The sequence below is a fragment of the Gadus macrocephalus genome, chromosome 12 (genome assembly GCF_031168955.1).
Source record: "Gadus macrocephalus chromosome 12, ASM3116895v1".
Taxonomy (NCBI): domain Eukaryota; kingdom Metazoa; phylum Chordata; class Actinopteri; order Gadiformes; family Gadidae; genus Gadus; species Gadus macrocephalus.
The window spans coordinates 24527653-24550281 of record NC_082393.1 but is presented as its reverse complement, the minus strand read 5'-3'; the positions used below and the strand labels follow the sequence as shown (position 1 = coordinate 24550281).

Genomic DNA, 22629 nt, shown 5'->3' with positions numbered 1-22629 from the left:
CGCAGTCCAAATTAATTCAGACAAATGTCATCAACTTGCAGAGAACGGTAGAGGTGATGATGACCATGGTGCAATGCTATGCAATTCCATGTCTCTTTAACATGTATAATCAGTTGCAGGACACACGATATCCAGTCACGTTTTTTATGTATGTTATTATAATAAGACTATATATACAGTTGACACCCGAGTATCTATTATCTTAAATGTTCTGTAGTTTTGGTCAGTGTGCTCTTAACTTTGATCCCTTCTGTTCATCCTTCAGAAACACACTGGTTACAACAAAGACATTTCTCCCCACTATTGCCGAGGAAAGATGAGGACAACGGACGCGTGACTTAAACAGACTCAACTACTAGATGGTATTCTTCTTTTCATCTCGATGTGCATCTCTTTGAAACTTGAACCTTAATCATCTGTCTGCTTTTTTTATCTCCCTTAACATTAAATGATGTTATTATTTTTGTTGTTTAGTATTAGTACTGGGGAGATAATTGATTTATTTCACACTCTGTTCTTTCTCATAGTGCTTGAGGCAAGGATCCAACAACTGCAGTCAGACGGTATCCTAGATATCCAACATGTCAACGTGCAAGTGCTCAAAGCACCCAAATCAGGAAAAGGGTCTGGATCTGGAAAGAGCCCCAAAAGTACGTTGCGTGAGAAAGGGGACATTGTTAAACCCAAACAGACTCTTACTAAAGGGGCCGCTAAATCACAGTCGTCCAAAACGCAGCCGAGCCGATGGCTGCAGAAACTAAGTCAGGAGAAGACCAACAAAATAAAGCGGGAACAGGTGCTTCAGACGAAGAACGTCAAGGAGACGCCACCTACGGTCAAGGCGAAGCCCCACAAGGACGTCAAGGAGACGCCAACGACGAAGCCCCAAGCTGGTCTGAGACTCCGGGTCGATCGTACAAAACCGTCTCCTCACCCGCAGCCATGATATGGACTTCACCTTCGGTCGAGGGCAGCGAAGGGTCGTCGAAATGGGCCGATAAGATGAGATCGGCGGCAGCTTTGTCCGCTCACAAAGCATCCAAAAGGAAAAGCGCGAAGCAGGCTCCGGACGTACAGGCCCAGGGCCAGCCCAGTCTGGAGCTCCTAGCCCAGGCACAGGAGAACGCCGAGGTGGAGGAGCTGGAGAAGAGGCTGAGTCTGGTCAGCGACCTGACGTCCTCGGCCAGCGCGGAGCGCCTGCTGGGGGACAGGAGGCCGGCCGTGTGCAGCGACGCCCAGTTCGGCATCCGCTCGTACCTGGAGGCGTGCGTGTTCTCTGGGGACCTGGAGCGGGCCAACCGCTTCCTGCTCAGCCAGCATCGGATCCTGAGCCGCCGCAAGCTGCTGGACGTCGGGATGTACAACACGGTGATGAGGATCTGGGCCAAGAAGGTGAGCGTGTACGCTCTTAGAATAATACACACATCATTTTAAATGTTCTGCCTGTATGTTTGTGTATCTATCCATTATGGCACCCGTTGCCCCCCCGATCGTCACTGGACAGAGGGGTCCCCCACTCTGCGTTCCTTCTCAAGATTTCGTCCTTGCTAATTAAGGGGGGGTGTCATAAATGTATGGCCTGTTAAGCCCTTTGAGACTGTACCTGTGATTAAGGCTATACAAATAAAATCGAATCGAATACAAAGGCAAAAGTCAGCAAATACGACACGTTGCAAACAAAAAGGAATATTACGATCATGTTTTTATCATGTACATGAAAGGCAGCTCAACGTAACATAGATAGTACATGCTTTTTTGTGATGGGTATTAGGTTTAGTTTAGATCACAGTTTATTCCAGGAGGTGTTGCTGCTGAGGCAGAATTTGACGTTAGCCATATACTTTTGCTTTTCCGCTTTGGCCTCTCCTAGTACGATGATTTCCTGCTCTAAGGGCTAACAAGAGAATACCTTTTGTTAACTCTACTGATGAGTTCAGCAACATGTAGTGAGAAAGCCCGATCAAATTTTACATTCAAATCAGACTTCTTTCCGCAAGCAACGTATAACACCAAGTCAAGAACAAAAGTGTGATTAGATCAGGTGCAATGAGAATCCTGCCACTAAACGTATGTTTACATGTTGACCCTATTGCTCATCATGTATGCCTTGCGTCTCTTACTACACAGGGCACACTGAACCAAATTGGGCGGATCTTCATCCTGTGGAAGAGGCGGGGTTAAAGCCTAACCTGGGGTCCTACTGCGCAGCTCTGGAGTGTATGGGGCGCTCCGACAGCTGCCCCGCGTGGTGAGCAGGTAGGTCCCAACCACAGACAGTAACACCACCAAGCTCACTGTAGAGACGGCCATCTGAAGGCCTGGTCGTGCCGTTGCAGTCACCCTAAACCCAGGTCGACTTCTGTGCTACTGCCACGACTACACCGTAGGAGCAAATGGATTTGAATCAGTGTCCCTGTTTGGTCGATGCGAAAGGGTTCAACTGTTGGATCACGCTCGCAGGTGCAGTGGCCACCAGGATTTCATCTCTAATTGATTGACCTGTATTTTACTTGGGGCTGGACGATTTCATCTAATTTCGATTTTAGCATCAAACGATCACAAATAATAATGATGATCGAGTTTTCGATTATTATTATTTATTTTTTATTATGTTTTATAGAAAGTGCAGAACAGCTGGATACATATCTGTACATTATTTTAGAGTTTAACATTTTCTTTTGGACAATTTAGTGTATTTTTTTAAAGCGAAATTTCAGAGTTCTCAGTTACAAAGTGTTTTAGAGAGAGGCATGCTGAATAAATACATCATGTTTTCTAACTCAAAAATAATCGTTTGAATAATCGTGATTTCAATATTGACTAAAATAATCATGATCATGATTTTTTTTTCCATAATCGAGCAGTCCTAATTTTACTATCAAGACCTCATTAGCCTCGCTGCATAATTGTGAGGTCTCCGAATGTCAGGTGTTACTGGATAACAGAAGATGCATGTGGACATACAGGTCAGACCCAATGCAATGCAAACTCTGTTTTGTCAAATTCTGATCAAACGTCCGTGTGAGTTTTTATAGGGGTGTGCTGGTCACTTGAGGTCATTCATTGTTATCTGGGTTCTCTCCTTGCTCATTCGTGTCTATGAGAATGTCCCCCTATGCTGTGTGGCAGCACGGTGGTCATTAGGGCTGGCAGACACTCGCGACAGTCCATAGAGCTCTGTAATCCGATGCTGATGACATTGTTTCACTGCACTGGTGCTCCTTGCTCAATATCCAGCCCAGCGAGCCATCTCCCTCCGGCTCATGGTCTCTCCTGTCCTCTGAAAACCTTCCTGCCTGTCCTTCTGTCTTCCAGTCTGTCTGTTAGTCTGTCAGTTGACGTCGTCGACGAGTTTGTTCAGCTGCTATGGTGCCAGAACAAACATGCCTCTCTTAGCCTGCTTCCTGCTCACTGTTGCAATAATTAATTTCCACTTGCAATGATTATATTACATATTTTGCCTGTTAATATGTCAGTCGTGCTGTTTCCCCTTCAATTGCATACACTTATAGGCAGCATCCGTCTCTCTCTCACTTGCTATTGCCCTCTCTCCCTCTCTCTCCCTTTCTCTGTCTGTCTCTCTCTTGCTCTCTCCTTCTCTTGATGTCTTTTCGTCAAGGTCTTTCGAATTCCTCTATCCAATGTTGAAGCTAAGCACATTTTGCTTGTATCTGTCGAGCTATCTGCCCCTTTTTGTTTCACAAGACCTCACTGCCGTCCCACGCAGTCTAATCCCTTCTTTGTTGCCCTCTCTTTCTTAGCCTCTAGAGTTTAACCGCTCTGCATAGAGGTTACTTCATAATGATGTTTTTAAGCTCAGTTAGAAATTCTTTGAAGAATGAACTTGAACCCACTTGAAAAGTTTAGCACCATTTTAACAAAATGCTCAACATGATATCCATGGAAAACTACAACTACAAATTGCAGCACAATTTATACTTGTTTGTTGTTTATTTCGCTTTCAGTAGAAAAGCTGCTACTTATAATTGTATGTCTTGAGGAAGCGTAGTAGAGGCCAGAGTAGAGTCCCAGATATCTATTTTGTTATGTTTGTGCAGTTCTGAAGATTTCCTCCAGAGGTCAGTACCTCCATAGGGCTTCACTGTATTCAGGTGTGGCATTGACTTTAGAGCGGCAGATCAGCTCAATTATATCGGTTTGGATACTAAATGGCTCAGAGAATGGTGTGACTTTACTAGACATCTGTGAGTAAAATAATATAATTTCTTCTTTTTTTTTTAACTTTCTTGTCTTTGTCCAATTCCTGTTTTAATGCGCACAGTGCTGTCTTCTGTTTTACTTGTTTTATTGTTTGAACATAAATCGTATAATCAAACCAGAGAATGGTTCATGTGCTTCACAATTTCATTAAGAATGTATGGTAAAAAGATTGTACAGATGATTGCATTATGTATTATAACGTAATATAATGGCAGATAAATACAAAACAATGATGATAGTATCAAAGGATGGCTACTTCCCAGATGCCATACCGCAGTTCATAGGCAAGAATCAACATTACGTTTTCAAATTATACCCAGCCCCTCTCATTTGCATTTCAGCAACTGGTGGTAGATTTGGGGATATCTATGAACCGCGTCTGGCCCGTGAATGCCGGCTCTCTCCTTGAATAAACATTACCTAGCGCTGTAGTCGGGGGGGGGGGGGGGGCAGCTGTCCTCTGTACACGGCCTCATACCTGGCGGTTTGTCCATGCAAATACACACACATCGTCATTCCACTCCCATCTATCAGGCCATGCAACCATCCACAATGATGCAGGACTGAAGTCAAACGATGGCGCGTGATTTGATGATTTGATACTCTTAGATCAGTGCGACGGGTTGGAAAGGTTATGCGCCGAGATCAGAGTCTACATAATAATTACATTGTTTGCTCCAATTAATATGAGAAACATGCACCCCATGATCGTACTGGTGTTGATATGCTCTCCATAGCTCAGGGCTGCTTCACCTTGAGTTCACAGAAGATGGCTGGAGACTTCTAACTTTTATATATCTATATTTTTTGTATTGTTGTTCTGATATTGTGGCTTTGGGCTATGCGGGCCACGCCCCTTTCTGTTCCTGCATGCTTTGTCTTCCTGTTGTGGGCTGTGTTGACTGTTCTCAGCATTCATTTTGTGTTTATTATTAGTCTGTATTTGTTGAGGTCGCAAACAAATACCAAAGATTAGGGTTGTGGGTCCAAAAAGGTCGGGAAACCCTGCTCTTATGATTTGTTTGATTTCTATAATCAAACATAGAATGGTTCATGTGCTTCACAATTTCATTAAGAATGCATGGTAAAAAGATGAACAGAGGATTGCATTATGGATCAAAACATCATTGCCGATGACAAAAAAAACGTTCCATTTGTCCTTCTCCTAACGTGTTCCCCGTCTTGTTCCCCGCGTTCGGCCCCAGATGCCTGAACCACCTGGAGGCAGAGGGCCTCTCCCTGGACAACCTCTTCGGCCAGTTCGTGTTCCGGCAGGACGAGCGTGACATGGTCCTGAAGGCGGTGTGCTCGGTGAGGCCCGAGTACCAGCCCGTCTCCGACTACCTGACGCCGGACGACCGCCACCCCGTCCCTGGTGCAGGACCTCTACCTCCAGGTACCCTCTCCTCTGGCCGTCTCTCGGCCGTTAACGCGGGGGGGGGGGGTAAGGCAGACGAATACCTCCAGGTACAGTCTCCTCGGCTGTATCGAAGCCGATATCACAGCCGGGGATAAAGCAAGCAAGTGCCTCCAGGTACCCTCTTCTCTGGGTGCCTCTCAGCTGCTAACAGAAGGGGGTCAAACAAACTAGCACCTCCCGGTACACTCCTCTGCTGTTTCTCAGCTGCTCACACAGGGGGTAAAACAAACGAGGCCATTCCTGCATTGTGTGACTGCAGATTTCTTATCAATAATCAAACGCTGAGAACTGATCAGGATCACCACAATGCTGCAGGCAGGGGTATACTTTACCCCTTCAAACCACGACAGCAAGGGGGGGAGATAACTCTAGAGGAAATGGGTTACATTTACACCATCCGTTGCACATTGTGCACATTGTGCATACACAAGGAGGCGTTGTTACTTTTGGGCACCTTTTATTCATTAGTCCCCAGCACGGCTTTCTTAAGTGATAACGAGTCTATAAATAGAGTTGGATCAGTAGCTGTGAGGCCGCGCAGGGGTGTGTCCGTGGATCGTCTGAAACACCAGAGTGCGAGGAAACGACTGGTCGTTCACCGGCACGACCATGAGCGATCTGATTGTCACTCTTTCACAGACAGGTAGACAACCGCCTATTTATAGATCAGGCCAGTCCTATCCTCTTCCCCCCCCCCCCCCCCCCCCCTCTATCTTCACATCCACTTCTCTTTCCTTCTCTTTCCTCATCTTTGCCTCTCGGTTTCTCCCTCGTCTCCACTCCTCTCCTCACCCCTCTCCTCCCTTTCTCCTCTCCCCCTCTCCCATCTCTCCCTCTCCTCTGCTATCCTTCTCGCCTTTTCCTCTCATTTCTTCACCTCTCCCTTGCCTCCTCTCCCCTCTTCTCCTCTCCTCTCTTCACCTCTCCCCTCGTCTCCTCTCCTTTCTCGTCTTTCCCCCTCCTCTCTTCACCTCTCCTCTTGCTTCCTCTCCTTTCTCTTCTTTTGCTCTCCTCTCTTCACCTCTGTCCCCTGTTTCCTTTACTTTTCCCTCTCTTCTTGTGTCACAGGCTCACAGCACTCTATTTATTCACACTTCTGTGTCCAATTCTCTGCTGTCCATTTTCTTATTTGTCCCACGATTTTCTAGAAAGTCTTTCATTCTGTGCACTTTTGTTGTTTGTTTTGTTGCTTAGCTAGCACCATGTTCAGTTTGTTTATTCTGTGATGTTTTTGTCAACCTTTGGCATATTTTTGTGTGTGTGTGTGCGTGTGCGTGCGTGCGTGCGTGCATGCGTGTGTGTTTCGACTGTGAGGCAGCTGATGAAGCTTTGTGTCGTTGACTGGATGTGTGGTGATCTGACTGCTGGTTTACTGACTGATCACTTCACTGATGGACTGTATTGCTGTCTTTTTCTAGGGTAGCTTTGTAGTATGACTGATATAGGGGTCGTCCACGTGACCAGTGTTGTGGATGACTGATTGATCACTTCATTGATGGACTGTATGGCTGTCTTTTTTTTAAGGTAGCTTTGTAGAATGACTGATATAGTGTTGTCCACGTGACCAGTCTGTTGGAGGATGGAGAAGCAGACCGGCTGGCAGTAACTCTCCTGAGGATGTTCAATCACTGTGAGCAGCAGCCTAATTACTATATTGTTTGCGTGTGTAAGTGGGAGTTTTGATGAAGTTGTAGCCGGTCTGAAATGCACTTTGATCTATTTTCCGCTCGTCAACGGAGATCTTTGTGGTATTCTCCCTCTCTCAATAATTTCTTCATACGTCCGCCTTCGCCTGTTGCATAGTATTTTTGCCACAAAAAAAAGTGTGTGTGTTTTGGGGTATAGAAATATATAAATACATATATCCAAAACAAGACTGGCATTTGCCTTTCCAAATCAAGTGTTTTCCTTCAGAGAGAATGATTTAATGAGATTTACTGGAATGAAGATACACATACCCCCCCCTAACCCCCCCCCCCCCCCCAACCCCTCACCCCTCCTACTCGACCTACAGCCCCTACTGGCCAACCAATGCGCTCCGCCCATGCTTCCGCCAAGGCCATCCTTTTGGATCGGTGCCATCATGGCAGGCGACTTATCTCCACCACAACACCACTACGCTTTGCTTGCCTCTCTTTGCACCCAGGCTGCTGTTCAGCCTGATACACAGCCTTCCTCCTCCGCCTCCTCCTCCTCCTCCTCCTCTTCCATCTCCTTCTGACACTGTTGTGAGGCAATTAAAGTGTCCACTGCTGTATCTCATCCAGCCTCCGGGTCCCATCTCCTCTCTCCCCTCTCCCCTATCCGGCCTGTACGTCCATAACGTTCTGACGTCCTTGGCCGTTTGCTCAAATTTGGCAGGGCCGCCTTACTTCCATTTACAAACGTTGAGGGGATAAGCACAGCTTTTACACACACACACACACACACACACACACACACACACACACACACACACACACACACACACACACACACACACACACACACACACACACACACACACACACACACACACGCGCGCGCGCACACACCCCTCTTCGTGTGTCCATATGTGTGTCGGCATGTGGTGCGCGTGCGTGTGTGTGTGCGCACAAGCATGTACATTAACCCATACGAGCGCTGGCGTTTTAATTACTGAGCCATCCAGCCCCGGGTGATTTGGTCGCCTCAAGTCGTTTGGTCTTAATGAGGCTCGGAGAGATGGGTTGGAAGGGCATTTTCATATCTGCTGGGCTGGTTATTGAGGCCAGGCATTTGTCAACATAGGCTTCTTCCATATGCCCCCCCCCCCCGCTGTCTACATGTGATTACGGTACACAAATTATTAATGTGGCCCAGCGTGGCGGCAGAAGCGGGGGTTGTTAGAGAAGGAGCGCCAGCGGATCTATCAGGAACACACGTAGGAGCAGTCAAGAGTCCAGAGGTTGATCTGCATTCATGGTCAATTTGTGTTGTTAAGACGGACGCGTTATTTGGAAGATTACAAAATGTTCAATTCAATTTTTTCATTGAATTTCTTTTTTATGCATTTTATTTGTATTTCTTTTTTGCAGATTTGTGCATTGCTGTGAATGTCTTATATTTTTTTCATTGCATGAAGTGTTCAGTTCTTCACCAATTTTTTTTAAATCCGCCAACCATGATGTCATATTATTTCTCGTTGTCCTGTCAGATTGCTCTCCGTTTCAAGGGCTCACTGTACTTAACCCAAACACAGACCTGTATATAAATCGCCCATCCGAAAATAATCAGCAAACCAGAAATGTAATTGGTTTATATGATTACATTATCACATACGTTGAGTGGATTTGTGCAATCTAAAATAATCTCGAGTTGAGTGATATATTAAAGATTAACTACTGGTTGATAAGAATATCGTCTGCCAGCTTGTAATTGGAGGAGCATGTCGACACAGGCAGAATCATGAAGCGTTAGATGGCATAGGGCAGCAGGGGGCCGTAGAGAGAGAGAGAGAGAGAGAGAGAGAGAGAGAGAGAGAGAGAGAGAGAGAGAGAGAGAGAGAGAGAGAGAGAGAGAGAGAGAGAGAGAGAGAGAGAGAGAGAGAGAGAGAGAGAGAGAGAGAGAGAGAGAGAGAGAGAGAGAGAGAGAGAGAGAGAGAGAGACTCACCCACCACTTGTTGGATGCAGGCAGTCACTGCCAGCATCGCAGGACGCTGATGAGTTAAACTGATTGCTCATGCACTCGTTCACTCACCTAGTCAAATGATAACCATTAAAAGAAATGTGTTTGGTGCAGTCTTTATCTTTCCAATAACTGATTCTTGACAGTAGTGGCATAGAAAGGCCAAGCCCAGCCTACACAAAGCAAACCATCAAGCTTGTTTTTTATCTCCTTTATGCTGGGTTGTAGATTAATTTCAGAGAGATGGGGGCTCCAGTGTTGAAATGCATGAACTAGATGGTCATTAGATTTGTTCTGACCATTTTACATTTGTTCAACTTGTTTACACGTTATGCTTTTATCCAAAGCAACTTACAATAAATATATTTTCAGAAGAAACAAAAGCAATATATCTCTGTCGTTACAGTAAGGATGTTCATAGAAACAAGTGCCAAGCACTAACAAACACTAGGTTAACCCATTCCCAGTATACAACAAAGATAGCTAGGATAAGATGCTTATCCTAGTATTATTTTTAAGTGCCAGCATGTACACTATGTTCAATCAGTTAAACTCAATCCCCTACCCGTACTGTTGCGTTGTGTCTCTCCAGAGAGAGGGCCACCACTACCCCAAGCTGGACTTCACCCGGGAGGAGCTGCAGGAGCGCTTCGGCCAGCAGCTGGAGGTGGAGCAGGGCTGCACCGTCACCATCGACTCCGTGGAGACCGTCAGGCCCATCACAGAGCACATAGCCAATATGGTAGGGTAACACTGCTGCTACTATTAGTACTACTACCAATACTGCTAGTACAGGCCAATCCCAGAGTACTATGCAAAGATGGTAGGAACACTCCACACTACTACTACTTCTACTTCTACTACTACTAATACTAGTACTAGTAATATTAGTACTACTATACTAATACTACCGCTATACTACTACCACTACCACATTTACAGACTACTAGCATTTACATACTAATACATTAACTACAGTAAGTTGCACGTGGGTAAGTGACTTACCCATGTGCACCCGATGAAAATACATTATTTTTGGTACCCATCTATGAAAGTGTTTCTACCGAGGGGAAGGCCTGTCTGTGTCTCTGATCAGATGGGGGTTCAGGGGAAGTAACGCCAGCGGGGAACCCCCACTGAACCCCGCTGAACCCCCGCGGCCACCTAATGATAGAAGATCTATAATTAGCATTTCCTTGTTTATGCCGACGTGTAATGAAGACGGCACGCAGCACCATGATGGTGATCGTGAGGTTGATACTTTCTATGTCTTTTGAATCATTATTAAACTTAATTAAGATACATAGGTATATAATTATAATTATGACTACAAAGTAACCACAGGCCATTCAGTCTTTTTTTCCTCTTGAGACATTTGCCCCCTTTGACGTCGTGTGACCAGCGTCAGGCAACACCGGTTCTGTCTGAGGAAAATTATAAATAAGACAATCGGCGTGCAGCATCACTTCTGCGGGTGTTGTTCTGCACGCCTCAGCAGTTTTCCCACATTGGCCGGGGGCTACTGATCCTTCCCATTGAAGAAGGACTATCTGTTATATTATGCAGCGGGGGCCATGAGTGGCAAGAACACTATATTCCCAAAGTGTCTTCGCCTCGCCAGCTCTGGCATTTGCGTTCCCAGCCAGGGCCTCCCTGCTCGGGGAAGATAGGCCACGCCGGAGGTGGGGAGGGTGGATGAGGGGTCCGGTGGGGAGGGAGGGAGGGAGTGGTAGAGGGGGGGGGGGGGGGGGGGGTCACGAAGCATCGAAAGCCGAGCCAAAGCAGCATGATACTGTATAGTTGTGCTGGAGGCGCGGGGATGCTGAGTCAACTCTCTGCCACCCCACCCTTGGCTGGGCCTGTGCTCGCGCTCAGACCCACCGGGGGTCTGGCAGGTGTGATGCAAGCCCCCCACACAGTGTGTGATGCATTCTCCCCCCCTTCATACACTTGTGTATAGGCACGCACACGCACACACACACACATACCATCACGCACACGTACACACACGCACACATGCAGACACGCACACATGCAGACAGACACACAATAAAGCATGCACGCACACAGACTGCATGCTGTCCCACAGCTCTCCACGTCTTTCTTTCTGATGGTCTAGAAAGGAAGTTCTGTCTTCTCTTGTCTACGTGTGGTGAGTCTCTGATCATTCCACTGTTCCCGTCTCCAGCAGGCAGGACCAAGCCAGCATAACCAGCTCGTTAAATGCCCAGTCACGCATGCCTCCCTCATCTCTCTCTCTCCCTTACTCACTCACTCACTCACTCACTCACTCACTCACTCACTCACTCACTCACTCACTCACTCACTCACTCACTCACTCACTCGATCACTCGATCACACTCAGTCGTGTTTTACTGATGTCTCTTCACTGCGAGCGAGCTCATCCCTGGCTTCTCGCAGTTAAACAACCCTTCTGATTCTGATGAAATAGGACTCTAGGAGAGGGACTTTGATAATTGTTTTTCCATCTCCTCGTTTGTGCTTTGGGTAATTGTTTAGCATCTGTCCTGGCGGTTTGGAGACAAAGGGGGTCCACTTGTATACATTCCCATCGAGCTCTGTGTAGAGAACAATTCAATTACTCACCTGAGGCGACAGACCCAACGCTGTGTGTTTGTTAGGTCTTTAGGCTGTTTCTACTCTCACAAGTAAGACTTTAGAATACTTTCTTATGTCTGAAGGCAGACAAGCTCGAGTCCGGGTGAAAAGGGAGTTTCACTTTCTTTTTCTTCATATTTATTTCATGTCGCTGGAAGCGGAAATAAGCGTGTAATGGGCATACACAAACTCTGCCAGCAGCAGTAAACTGTAAAAAGGGGTCTTTTAAGGCTTCCAATCAACATCGGGACAAGTGGCCACTGTAGAAATGCACTTAAAAATATTACTTTTTTTTTTTTTTTATAATGAAAAGGGCGACTCTGTATGTATAACATAGCAGGTCTGCTGGCTCCGAGATGATCCTGTGTACATTAGACACAGGGATGATTGACATGTGTCTCGCCCTATCAGAGGACGCTCCTGGACGAGCTGCGGTCCCAGTGGAGGAAGACCCTCCTCGCGGCGCTGAAGGAGAGGAAGATGATCCTGGCCAGCACCAAGAGCAGAGACTACAAGCTCAACCTCTACCCCTACCTCTGCCTTCTGGACGACAAGGAATACGTGGACATTATGATACAGGTAGATCGACCCACAGACCCACAGACATGATCCACATCATCAGACCTGATCCACATCATGACCAAGACCTGACCCAGACCTGATCCACATCGTGACCAAGACCTGACCCAGACCTGATCCACATCGTGACCAAGACCTGACCCAGACCTGATCCACATCGTGACCAAGACCTGACCCAGACCTGATCCACATCGTGACCAAGACCTGACCCAGACCTGATCCACATCATGACCAAGACCTGACCCAGACCTGATCCACATCATGACCAAGACCTGACCCAGACCCGATCCACATCATGACCAAGACCTGACCCAGACCCGATCCACATCATGACCAAGACCTGACCCAGACCCGATCCACATCATGACCAAGACCTGACCCAGACCCGATCCACATCATGACTTAGACTTGGTCCACATCAAGGTGGAATCCCTCAGGCAGATAACTTCATTAAATAACTTGATACCATAACTCGGGACTACCTTTTAGCTGTATGGTATCCCCCTTCAATAAGTCGATCACTAAATAAAAACAAATCTAAAATGGATTGAGCTCTTCGTAAACGCCTGACTGAGGAGAGCGCTGTGGTCCTGCAGAGTGTGTCCAACCTGCCCCTGAGCGGAGAGTCCCTGAAGGTCTTGGCCCGGGACCTGGGCAACAGGGTCTACACCAAGTGCTCCATCCGCCAGAAGGGACAGGACCTGATGGTGGAGAAGCTGGGCTCCGTCTACAGCGGCTACACCGACCTGCTGGCCAAAGACACCGAGGTAGAGGACGGGCATCCGGTTCCACACATAAGGCACGCACGGGCGGCGGTTGGCTGGTAACCGGAAGGTCGCTAGTTCGATCCCCCGACTCCGTCACCCCGAGTGTCGAGGTGTCCCTGAGCGAGACACCTCACCCCAACTGCCCCTGACGAGCTGTGCTGCTCGCCTTGCATTGGTCGACACCGTCGTCGGTGCGAATGTGTGTGTGTTCATTGAAATGGGTGTGTCCCCGTGGTCTGTGTCCAGGACTGCTTGGCCCTCCCCAGGGAGCAGTGGCTGAAGCTGGAGGCGGCGAACCCGTCGGGCCCCACCCTGCAGGGGGAGGAGCTCCAGTGGCCCTACATCGTCAGCGTGGAGCTGGGCACCTACATGGTGGACCTGATGGTGAAGAACCTGAAGATCAACAGCGACATCCTGAACCCGGCCTACGAGAGGAAGCTCATCCCCATCCTCTACCACATGTACACCTTCCGCAGTACCCGACAGGTGACCCCCTCCACGCGCCCACAAATACCTTGACGACGACGGACTGGTCATGAGGACTGGTGGTACACATGGTGATTAGGGACATGATGAATAGGTCCATGACGAATTGGTACATGACGAATTGGTACATGCGTACTGTATTTGTCGTCATGGTGAAATAGGATGGTGTCTTTAAAGTAGGTTGAGGTGGTCGCTTTAAAATAGGTTCAGGTCGACGCCCTAATGAATCATGGGTTTGACTCATGGCTGGTTCGATCCCTGTTGGATGGTTAGCCCGTCTAGCTTATCATACCTTTGAGCAACAGCGCTAATCTCTACCGGCTTACATCTGTATTCCCTGCACTAAAGTCCCTTTAGGAAAGGTGTCTCCCTAATGACTATGTTGACTTCCGAAAGAGACGATTAAACAAGAAGACGTCGTTTTATTTGATGACGCAACCATAAATAAGAACCGTAGCCATCGCTTCGCTGCGCTACAATTAGGGCATGTTCTTCTCACACTATATAGACGCCAGCCATAGGGGAACCTGAGCTCCATATATCCTACCCTGCGATGTCCCATGGAAGAGGGGCCTTATGTGGGGCTTATGGGGCCTCATGTGGGGCCATAAGCCCCACAGAAGTCACCTGGGCCTACCCTAATGAGAGCCGTCGGATCAGTCAGATAAGGCTTTATCGAGTAAGCTGCCATGACAACGGGATTAAGGTGCATAAGGTTTGTTTTTTTGTTACATAAGCCGGGACATGAAAAAAAAGAAGAAGACGCAAGAACTAAAATCTAAACAAAAGCAACTGTGTTCCTAGAAATGTAAAGACTTAGCTTATGTCGAGCCCCCCCCCTCCACACACACACATCCAGCGCCTTCCCTAGCGAAGCTCAGCGGACCCTCAGACGATCAGGAGCGGATCAATAGTAACGCCCCTTCCCCGCCATCTGTGAGCCTGCGGAGGGGAGATGTTGAGTGAGATGAATAGGTCCCAGGCTAATCCCTCGGTGTTCCAGGCCGCTCCGAATAGACGGGCTGAGTTACTGCCCTGGGACCCGGGGCGCCAGAACAGGGAGAGATACCCAGCTATGGACTAGTCCTGGGTGCCTCGGAAACTTGCAGTACAGAGAACTGCAAGGATGCCTTTGTTTTAACGGGGGATTCCCGAAACCCCTCCCATTCATGGCGGCCGAGCCACGCTAGAGTTTTTTTTATTTCGAGTCTCCCACATATTCACTGGGAGGGGCAAAATCGGACAGGCTTTAAAAGGGAACGAAAACATGATTTATGGTGCCATGAAACTGATTTACATCATGTGGTGAATTAACCTCATTATGCAAACTGCAATGCATGTGGACACTACAGATTACTCTGATTGTTTTACCAAATTAGTGAACGTAATCAAGTCTTTTTTTTTTAAGTTGCCCTCCTGTCGATGCTGCCTACACGCGCACACGCTTTACCTCCCCGTGACCCCGTGTGCTTCTGCTCCGCCACAGGTGGGCTTCATCAAGCCCCACCCCCTCCTCACCCAGATCCAGCAGGACGCCACAGAGACCCGGCTGACCTTTGACTCCTACGTGATGCCCATGCTGTGCCCGCCGGTGCCCTGGATCTCCGCCAAGTACGGCGGCTACCTGCTGTCGCCCACCAAGCTGATGCGCTCGACGGACGGCGCCACGCAGCACGAGCGGCTGCTGGAGCGCTGCCGCGGCCTGCACCCCGTGCTCGACTCGCTCAACCAGCTGGGCAGCTGCGCCTGGCGGGTGAACGGCCCGCTGCTGGACATCGTCGTCTCCGTCTTCAACCGGCGCGGCAGCGACAAGCTGGGCGTGCCGCCGCCGCTGTCGGAGGCGCCCCGGGTGCCCCACTTCAACGCCAACGACCCGGCCTTCACCTCGGCGGAGAAGGCCCACATGAAGAAGGAGGTGGTGAGGGCCAAGAAGAAGTACAGCGAGATGCACAGCCTGCGCATGGACGCGCTGTACAAGCTGTCCATCGCCAGCCACATGCGGGACAGGAAGTTCTGGTTCCCGCACAACATGGACTTCCGGGGGCGCACGTACCCGTGCCCGCCGCACTTCAACCACCTGGGCAGCGACGTGACGCGGGCGCTGCTGGTGTTCGCCGAGGGCAAGGCGCTGGGGGCCAAGGGGCTGGACTGGGTGAAGATCCACCTGGTGAACCTGACGGGGCTGAGGAAGAGGAGCTCGCTGGGGGGCCGGCTGGAGTACGCCAACAGCCTCATGGAGGAGATCCTGGACTCTGCGGACAACCCGCTCAACGTAGGGGCCCTTTGAACGACTTGCACACAGAGATGCTCCGATACCATATTTTCCCGTCCCGATGCCGATGAGTATCGGCCGATAAAGAGTTTATACTGATGCAGCATCTAGCATTGTAACTACAGTGTTTCCCACAGACCAAGGACCAATGTGTGGTGGTGCGGGGGGGGGGGGTGGGGTGGGTGACATCGGTGGGTTCATGTGTTAGCATCGTCGTTCTCATTGTGTGTGTGTGAGAATGACAGGGAGAACGAGTGCTATGCAGAGATGAATGGACGGAACGATTTTTAGATTTCCAAATCGCGTTATTAAAAAAATATATATATATATAAAAAAAAAAAATATATATATATATAAAAAAAATAATAAAAAAAAAATGACAGAATCAATTCGTGGCGCTCGATGTTGATTCTGTGGCGCCGCGCCACACAATGGTCTATGTATGGGAAACACTGAACTATTCATAGCACTTGTTTTTTATTAAAGGGCTCACTTACGATGACGACCATGTATAGTCGGTTCGCTTACTGTCAAAAAAATGTGTACATTGTGCCAAGCACTAACAATCGCTAGGTTAACCCGTTCCCCGTATGCAAAAAGGGGGCTAAGACGAGACGCTACACAATGCCTCTATATGCTGCGATAAGAAAGTCCCGGCGTCGACTCCGAAGTGGTCGCATGGAGGACAAATCGATTGGCGTTGTGTTTTGCTCTTGGCTCCACCAGGGGAGGAAGTGGTGGATGGACGCAGACGAGCCGTGGCAGGCCCTGGGCTGCTGCATGGAGATCGCCAGCGCGGTGCGCGCGCCCGACCCGGCGCAATACATCTCCCACTTCCCCGTCCACCAGGTAGCTCTCTCGCACACCCCGTAGTCTCGTTCTCCGCATAGTAAATGTGCTGCATTTAAACGGCGCTTTACGCTATTGCCTGAACGTTCACACGTTCACGCACACATTCACACATGACGTCGGTGTCGACCACGCAAGGCGACAGCCAGCTCGTCGGGAGCAGGTGGGGCGAGGCGTCTCGCTCAGGGACACCTCGACGCTCCGCTAGGAGGGGCCGGGGATCGAACTAGCGACCTTCCGGTTACCAGCCTAACCCGCTCTGCCTCCTGAGCCACATGCCGCCCCATCAGAAAGTTATAAGATAGTTTTGCAGGCAAAACATCGCCTACAAACCAAAGAGAATAACCCGTTACTCACAGTATCTGCTATTCCTGGTCGGCGTAGCTTTGATCTCCTTTATTTAATTTACTAATAATATTCTACAGTAGGCCCCTGGGAACACCATTAATGACCTGGTTGTCCTACAACCTTTTATCCGCCGGTGCAGTAAGTACTCCTTATTTAATGTCCCTCTCCCAACGTCCAGATGTGGCTTTTAAGAGAAATGCCATTTTTTGCACAGATGCCCTTTTATCGTTAATCTTTGGTATTTTCTACCCCATCCGCACTATAACCAGTTTTAATGCGCTGAGATGTGGGACGCACTGGGGGGCCGCAGTATGTCATTAAGAGAGGACTAATGACCCCCCCCCCGTATCTCCACGAACCAGCACGGCTCTGATTTCTCTTAGAAATGAAAAGATCCCTTTTCATTTCCCTTTCTCCGTGCCCACACTTCCCTCACCACCACCTTCTTCCATATCCTCCTTCCTGTTTCAAACATTCTCCTAAACTCCTCTCCCGCCTCCCCCCCCCCCCCCCCACCACCCCGAGTGAGAACTGTGGACACGGTCCTCTGCTCACTGGCGTGGTGGCTGGCTGCGGCCCGGCCTCACACACTCACTCACTTCCTCCGTGTGAGTGAGTGAGCGGTGGCATGTGGCTCGGCAGGTGGAGCCTGTTGGCTGGTCACCAGAAGGTTGCTAGTTCGATCCCGTCGCCCCGCGTGGTGGACTCCGCCGTCGCTGTGTGAATGTGTGCACGGTTGGGTGAATGGTAGGCAGTATTGTAAAGCGCTTTGAGTGGCCAGTGGTTAGAAAAGCGCTGTATAAATGCAGTCCATTCACCGTTCGCCACTTGATTGAGACCACCCTAGGAATTTGAGAGAAGATTCATGACTGTATCTCTAGGGTAGGCATGTTAGTGTTGGCCTTGCCTCGTATATCAGGCTTTTGGGCGATATTGTAAACCGCTTTGAGTGGCCACTGTTTAAAACAGCGCTGTGTAAATTAGGGATGCACCGAAATGAAAATTCTTGGCCGAAACCGAAACCGAATATACTGAAACAGTTGACCGAAGGCCGAAACTGAATACCGAATGTGGCTTTTACTGTTTTTCATTCATTTTGCTTTAATTTTTCACCATTGCATAAATCAAACAATTAAATGTCCTTTATAAACTTTTTTGTCTTGCTTTTCAATACAAAAAATCAATTACAATTTGATACAAAATATTTATTCAATACTGAACGTTTTCTAACATTCCAGCAGACATTATAGCAAGAATTTAAGAACAATGTACCTTTAAATAAATAAGTACAACTTTTTTTTTTTTTAAAATAAATAAACAATTACAAATGTTCGGTGTATTATGTTCGGCCTTTTTACTCCTTTGGCCGAAACCGAACATTATGTTTTGGGCCATTTTCGGCCGAATATTCGGTGCATCCCTAGTGTAAATGCATTCCATTCACTGACACCACGCCCCGTCGCCTTCTGCTCGCTCCCCACAGGACGGATCGTGCAACGGACTGCAGCACTACGCTGCGCTCGGCCGCGACGTCATCGGCGCCACGTCCGTCAACCTCATGCCCTGCGACGTGCCCCAGGACGTGTACAGTGGGGTGGCCCAGCAGGTCAGTGTCCGTTCGTCTGCCCATCTGTCCCGGCCGCAATGCTGCGTTCACCTGGGTTCAGTTCCCATGGGTTCAGTTCACATGGATTCAGTTCATATGGGTTCACTTCATATGGGTTCACTTCATATGGGTTCACTTTATATGGGTTCAGTTCATATGGGTTCACTTCATATGGGTTCACTTCACACCGGTTCAGTTCACATGGATTCAGTTCCCATGGATTCAGTGCACATGGTTGGCAGCAAACCCGGATGGCATTTACATGGAGCAAAAGAGCAGCACGGTAAAATGAAGCGAGGCCGGTGGAAAATGAACAGCAACATATTTCCAATATCATCACTTTTCGCTGTCATCTGCAATATAAATTACAACCGGATGCTCCCTAGGAGAAAACACAGGCCTACTGGAAAAGAAGCTTCTCATGTCGGTGCAACAACAACCGGAATTAAATGTTTTTTTTATTGAAGATATTGGACCTGTTCTTTGTAAACAATACGACATCTCCATGGAAACATCGTCAATCGCAGGTCTGCGTTTTGCCGTCCTGCTGTTCCGTCGGACCTTGTGCTTGCGTTTTCCCGTGCCCTACCGACGGTGTTGTCCGTCTATCCTCTGAATTCATGAGACGCAGCCTCCCCCATACCCCTCCCCACCCCCCCAAGCCCCCCCCCCTACCAGCAACACGCTTGTCTGTTCAATCAGCGCCCTCAAACAAACAGAGGGCTTTATATGAGCAGCAGAACGGTCAGCTGCGTTCCGCCGTTCGTCCCCTATCTCGTTCCTGCTCCCCGTGCGTTCTGTTAGCTTCCTTTTTCGCATTCAGATGAGCGACTTCGGGGTCCCACGGCGGCCCGGGGGCGATTGCGAGTGTTATGAATAAAATTTAAAGTTTGCCGGCGTTTTTTTGCGCCGCGGACTTTCCTCGCCGTCTCCTGTCCTGCATGGCTGAGCAGTCTAAGCAGACCTCCTCGCCCCCGTGGGAGAGCGCACGGGGGCCCCCGCTCCCCGAGGCACCCAGAAACCAATTTAGAACGCTCCTCCCTGCCGTGAGCCTGCCTATCGCACGAGAGAGAGGACAATTTGGACTTCATAGTAAGACCGATTGATTTCCTTTCTTCGCCGCTCTCTCCTCCTGTACCGGGAGGAGACGTTAAGTCAGTCTGCTGAGGAGGGGACTGGCCTGCCGCACACAGGGCTCCCCCGGCCGGGCTGCCAAGGAGCCGGCAGCTCGACAGGCAGTGGAGTGGGGTTTTCCAAAGCCTCTGAACATTATTGGCCCGTTTTCCATTAGCGTTTTTTTTGGCCCTACCGTATTGTTGCGCTGATTTTGCGTTTTTTTTTCCGCCACCGGTTTAACCGCCCCGAGTTGGTCCAAGCCTCGCCCGAGACGGACCGTTTGAAGGTTTGGAAAAGAAGCGCACTGTGGTGGCGGAGGATATTCTCTTGTCAAACTAAATAGCTTGTTGAAATAGGACGGGTTTTCAGTCCAGTCTTGGTCCAAAGACTGGACATTGGAGAATATTTCGCGATTAACTGCATGCTTAAAGGCATTACATTTCTTTAGCCTCTAAGTCTATGTTTGTGTAGCAAGTTTACTTCCAGGTATCCGCTCCAACCTAGTCCTGGGGGTATCCCTCACTGCGAGAGAGGAAATCAGACCATGCCCAGTCCCACATCAACTCTATTAATCAGGCGCCCGCAGCTGCGTCTGCTGAAACCACGCCACACCTCTCCAGCTCGTTCCTGATTCCGTGGAAGCTAATTCCACTGAATTAGAGTCCATAAAGTTGGCAAATGTGAATCGAAGCAGCCCTAAATGGGATGCTCAAACAGTCACTGACCCCCCGCGCATTAAACGTACATCGCCAGTGACGTCTAAAGATAACCACTGTTTTTGTAACCGTCTCAGTTGCTCTGCAAAATAACCCAAGTGATTGGCTGCAATCGTTCCAGGCGACGTCATGATTGCCCTACATGCTGATGCCCTGTGGGTGTGTGTGTGTGTGCGTGCGTGTGTGTCTGCGTGTGTGTGTAGTCGTCTGCGTGTGTGTGGTTGTCTGCGTGCATGCGGCCTCACATGTTTACCCGCGCGTATGCGTGCATGTGCGTGCGTGCGTGCGTGCTTTCTCACCCGTCTGCCCTTGCGTCTGCGCGCCAGGTGGAGGAGTTCCGGGTGCGCGACGCGGAGAAGGGGCTGAAGATTGCCCAGGTGCTGGAGGGCTACATCAGCAGGAAGGTGGTGAAGCAGACGGTGATGACGCTGGTGTACGGGGTCACTCGCTACGGCGGCCGCCTGCAGATAGAGAAGAGACTCAAGGAGATTGAGGAGTTCCCCAAGGTACGGGGGGCGTGCATGGGCCTGATGGGGGGGGGGGGGAGGTGGTGGTGGTGGAGGAGGGGGGGGAGGAGGAGGAGGAGGCGGAGGTGGTGGTGGAGGTGGGGGTGGGGGAGGGGGAGGAGGAGGTGGTGGAGGAGGTGGTGGTGGCGGAGGTGGTGGTGGCGGAGGTGGTGGCGGAGGTGGTGGTGGCGGAGGTGGTGGTGGTGGTGGTGGAGGAGGCGGAGGTGGTGGTGGTGGAGGTGGTGGTTGAGGAGGCGGAGGTGGTGGTGGTGGTGGTGGTGGTGGTGGTGGTGGTGGTGGAGGAGGCGGAGGTGGTGGAGGTGGAGGTGGTGGTTGAGGAGGCGGAGGTGGTTGAGGAGGCGGAGGTGGTGGGGGTGGTGGTGGTAGAGGAGGAGGAGGAGGTGGTGGTGGTGGTGGTGGTGGAGGAGGCGGCGGATGTGGTGGTGGTGGTGGAGGAGGAGGTGGGGGTGGGGGAGGAGGAGGAGGAGGAGGTGGTGGAGGAGGTGGTGGGGGTGGGGGAGGAGGAGGAGGAGGTGGTGGAGGAGGAGGTGGTGGTGGCGGCGGTGGTGTATGTGTTCCTCCCTGCTTGTGTGCCCTGTCTGGTTCTATTTTTAGACCAGTGGGGGATGCACTAGGTGGTCTCCCTGTAATAATCTCGCCTCACACAAAAGCAGGTATGGTCTCGTTTCGTTGTACAAAAGACGGCAGATTTAATTATACATACCATAATAATAATGATTGTAATCGTAATAATGATACTCATCTAAGCAATTACGATTCTTCGAAACATGATTTCATAATCTATGATTATATACCGGTAGCCAACTTAAATTATGCCTGATGATTATTTGACCATGAAATAATGACAATACCTTAAGAACACCATGATGTCATTAAGAATACCAAATGTATGTGTGTCTGTGTGTCTTTGTGTATGTGTGTTATCCTCTCTGCTTGGCCAGTCCTACGGACGCAACTCTGGCCAGTCACGCTTTATAAAACACTTTTAAAAATAGCTCTCTAATTGAGGCGGTGCTGGAGGAGAGGCCGTCTGATCGATCGGCCGCCCTCCTCCGGCGCAGTATCAAATCACAACGAGCGTTCTCAAACCTCCCGACGGCGCCCTTCTGTTTGGACGGCCCGAGACCCATCCCTCGCACGGAGCCCACCGCTAATCGCGTTGTCCGTACGATACGTCTGCGATGATACCGTGACACCGCTCTCCTTCTCCCTCTCAAGTGTATCTTGAGCCCCCAGGATCGTGTTGAAGGACTTCTGCTCAATGCCTCTAATTGTATAAGCGACGGGGATCGCGGCGGCGGTAATTGTGTGAGTGATGATCACAGGGGGGGGGGGGGGGCGGAAAGCCGGGGCCGGGGGTAGAGATGTTATCGCCGCAACGACGTGCGTGTCAGTTTGGATGGGCGATTCAGCTCGCCACGCGTCCATCCATCGTACAGGGCGAGCCCCCCTGCGCC

General features: G+C 49.6%; 1 protein-coding gene across 1 annotated transcript in view; it reads left to right on the top strand.

Annotated features, from left to right (window-relative positions):
- Nucleotides 1–183: 183 nt before the first annotated feature.
- The window catches only part of polrmt (polymerase (RNA) mitochondrial (DNA directed)), a gene marked incomplete at its 5' end in the record, with an annotated part of 40914 nt that continues 18468 nt past the window's right edge, over nt 184–22629 (top strand). The window contains 17 exon segments of the mRNA XM_060066295.1: nt 184–336; nt 338–362; nt 528–944; nt 947–1392; nt 2128–2161; nt 2164–2248; nt 4059–4079; nt 5427–5556; nt 5558–5617; nt 9880–10029; nt 12318–12485; nt 13082–13252; nt 13499–13738; nt 15225–16010; nt 16737–16859; nt 18691–18813; nt 20972–21151. Coding sequence (XP_059922278.1) covers nt 184–336; nt 338–362; nt 528–944; nt 947–1392; nt 2128–2161; nt 2164–2248; nt 4059–4079; nt 5427–5556; nt 5558–5617; nt 9880–10029; nt 12318–12485; nt 13082–13252; nt 13499–13738; nt 15225–16010; nt 16737–16859; nt 18691–18813; nt 20972–21151 — 3312 coding nt within the window.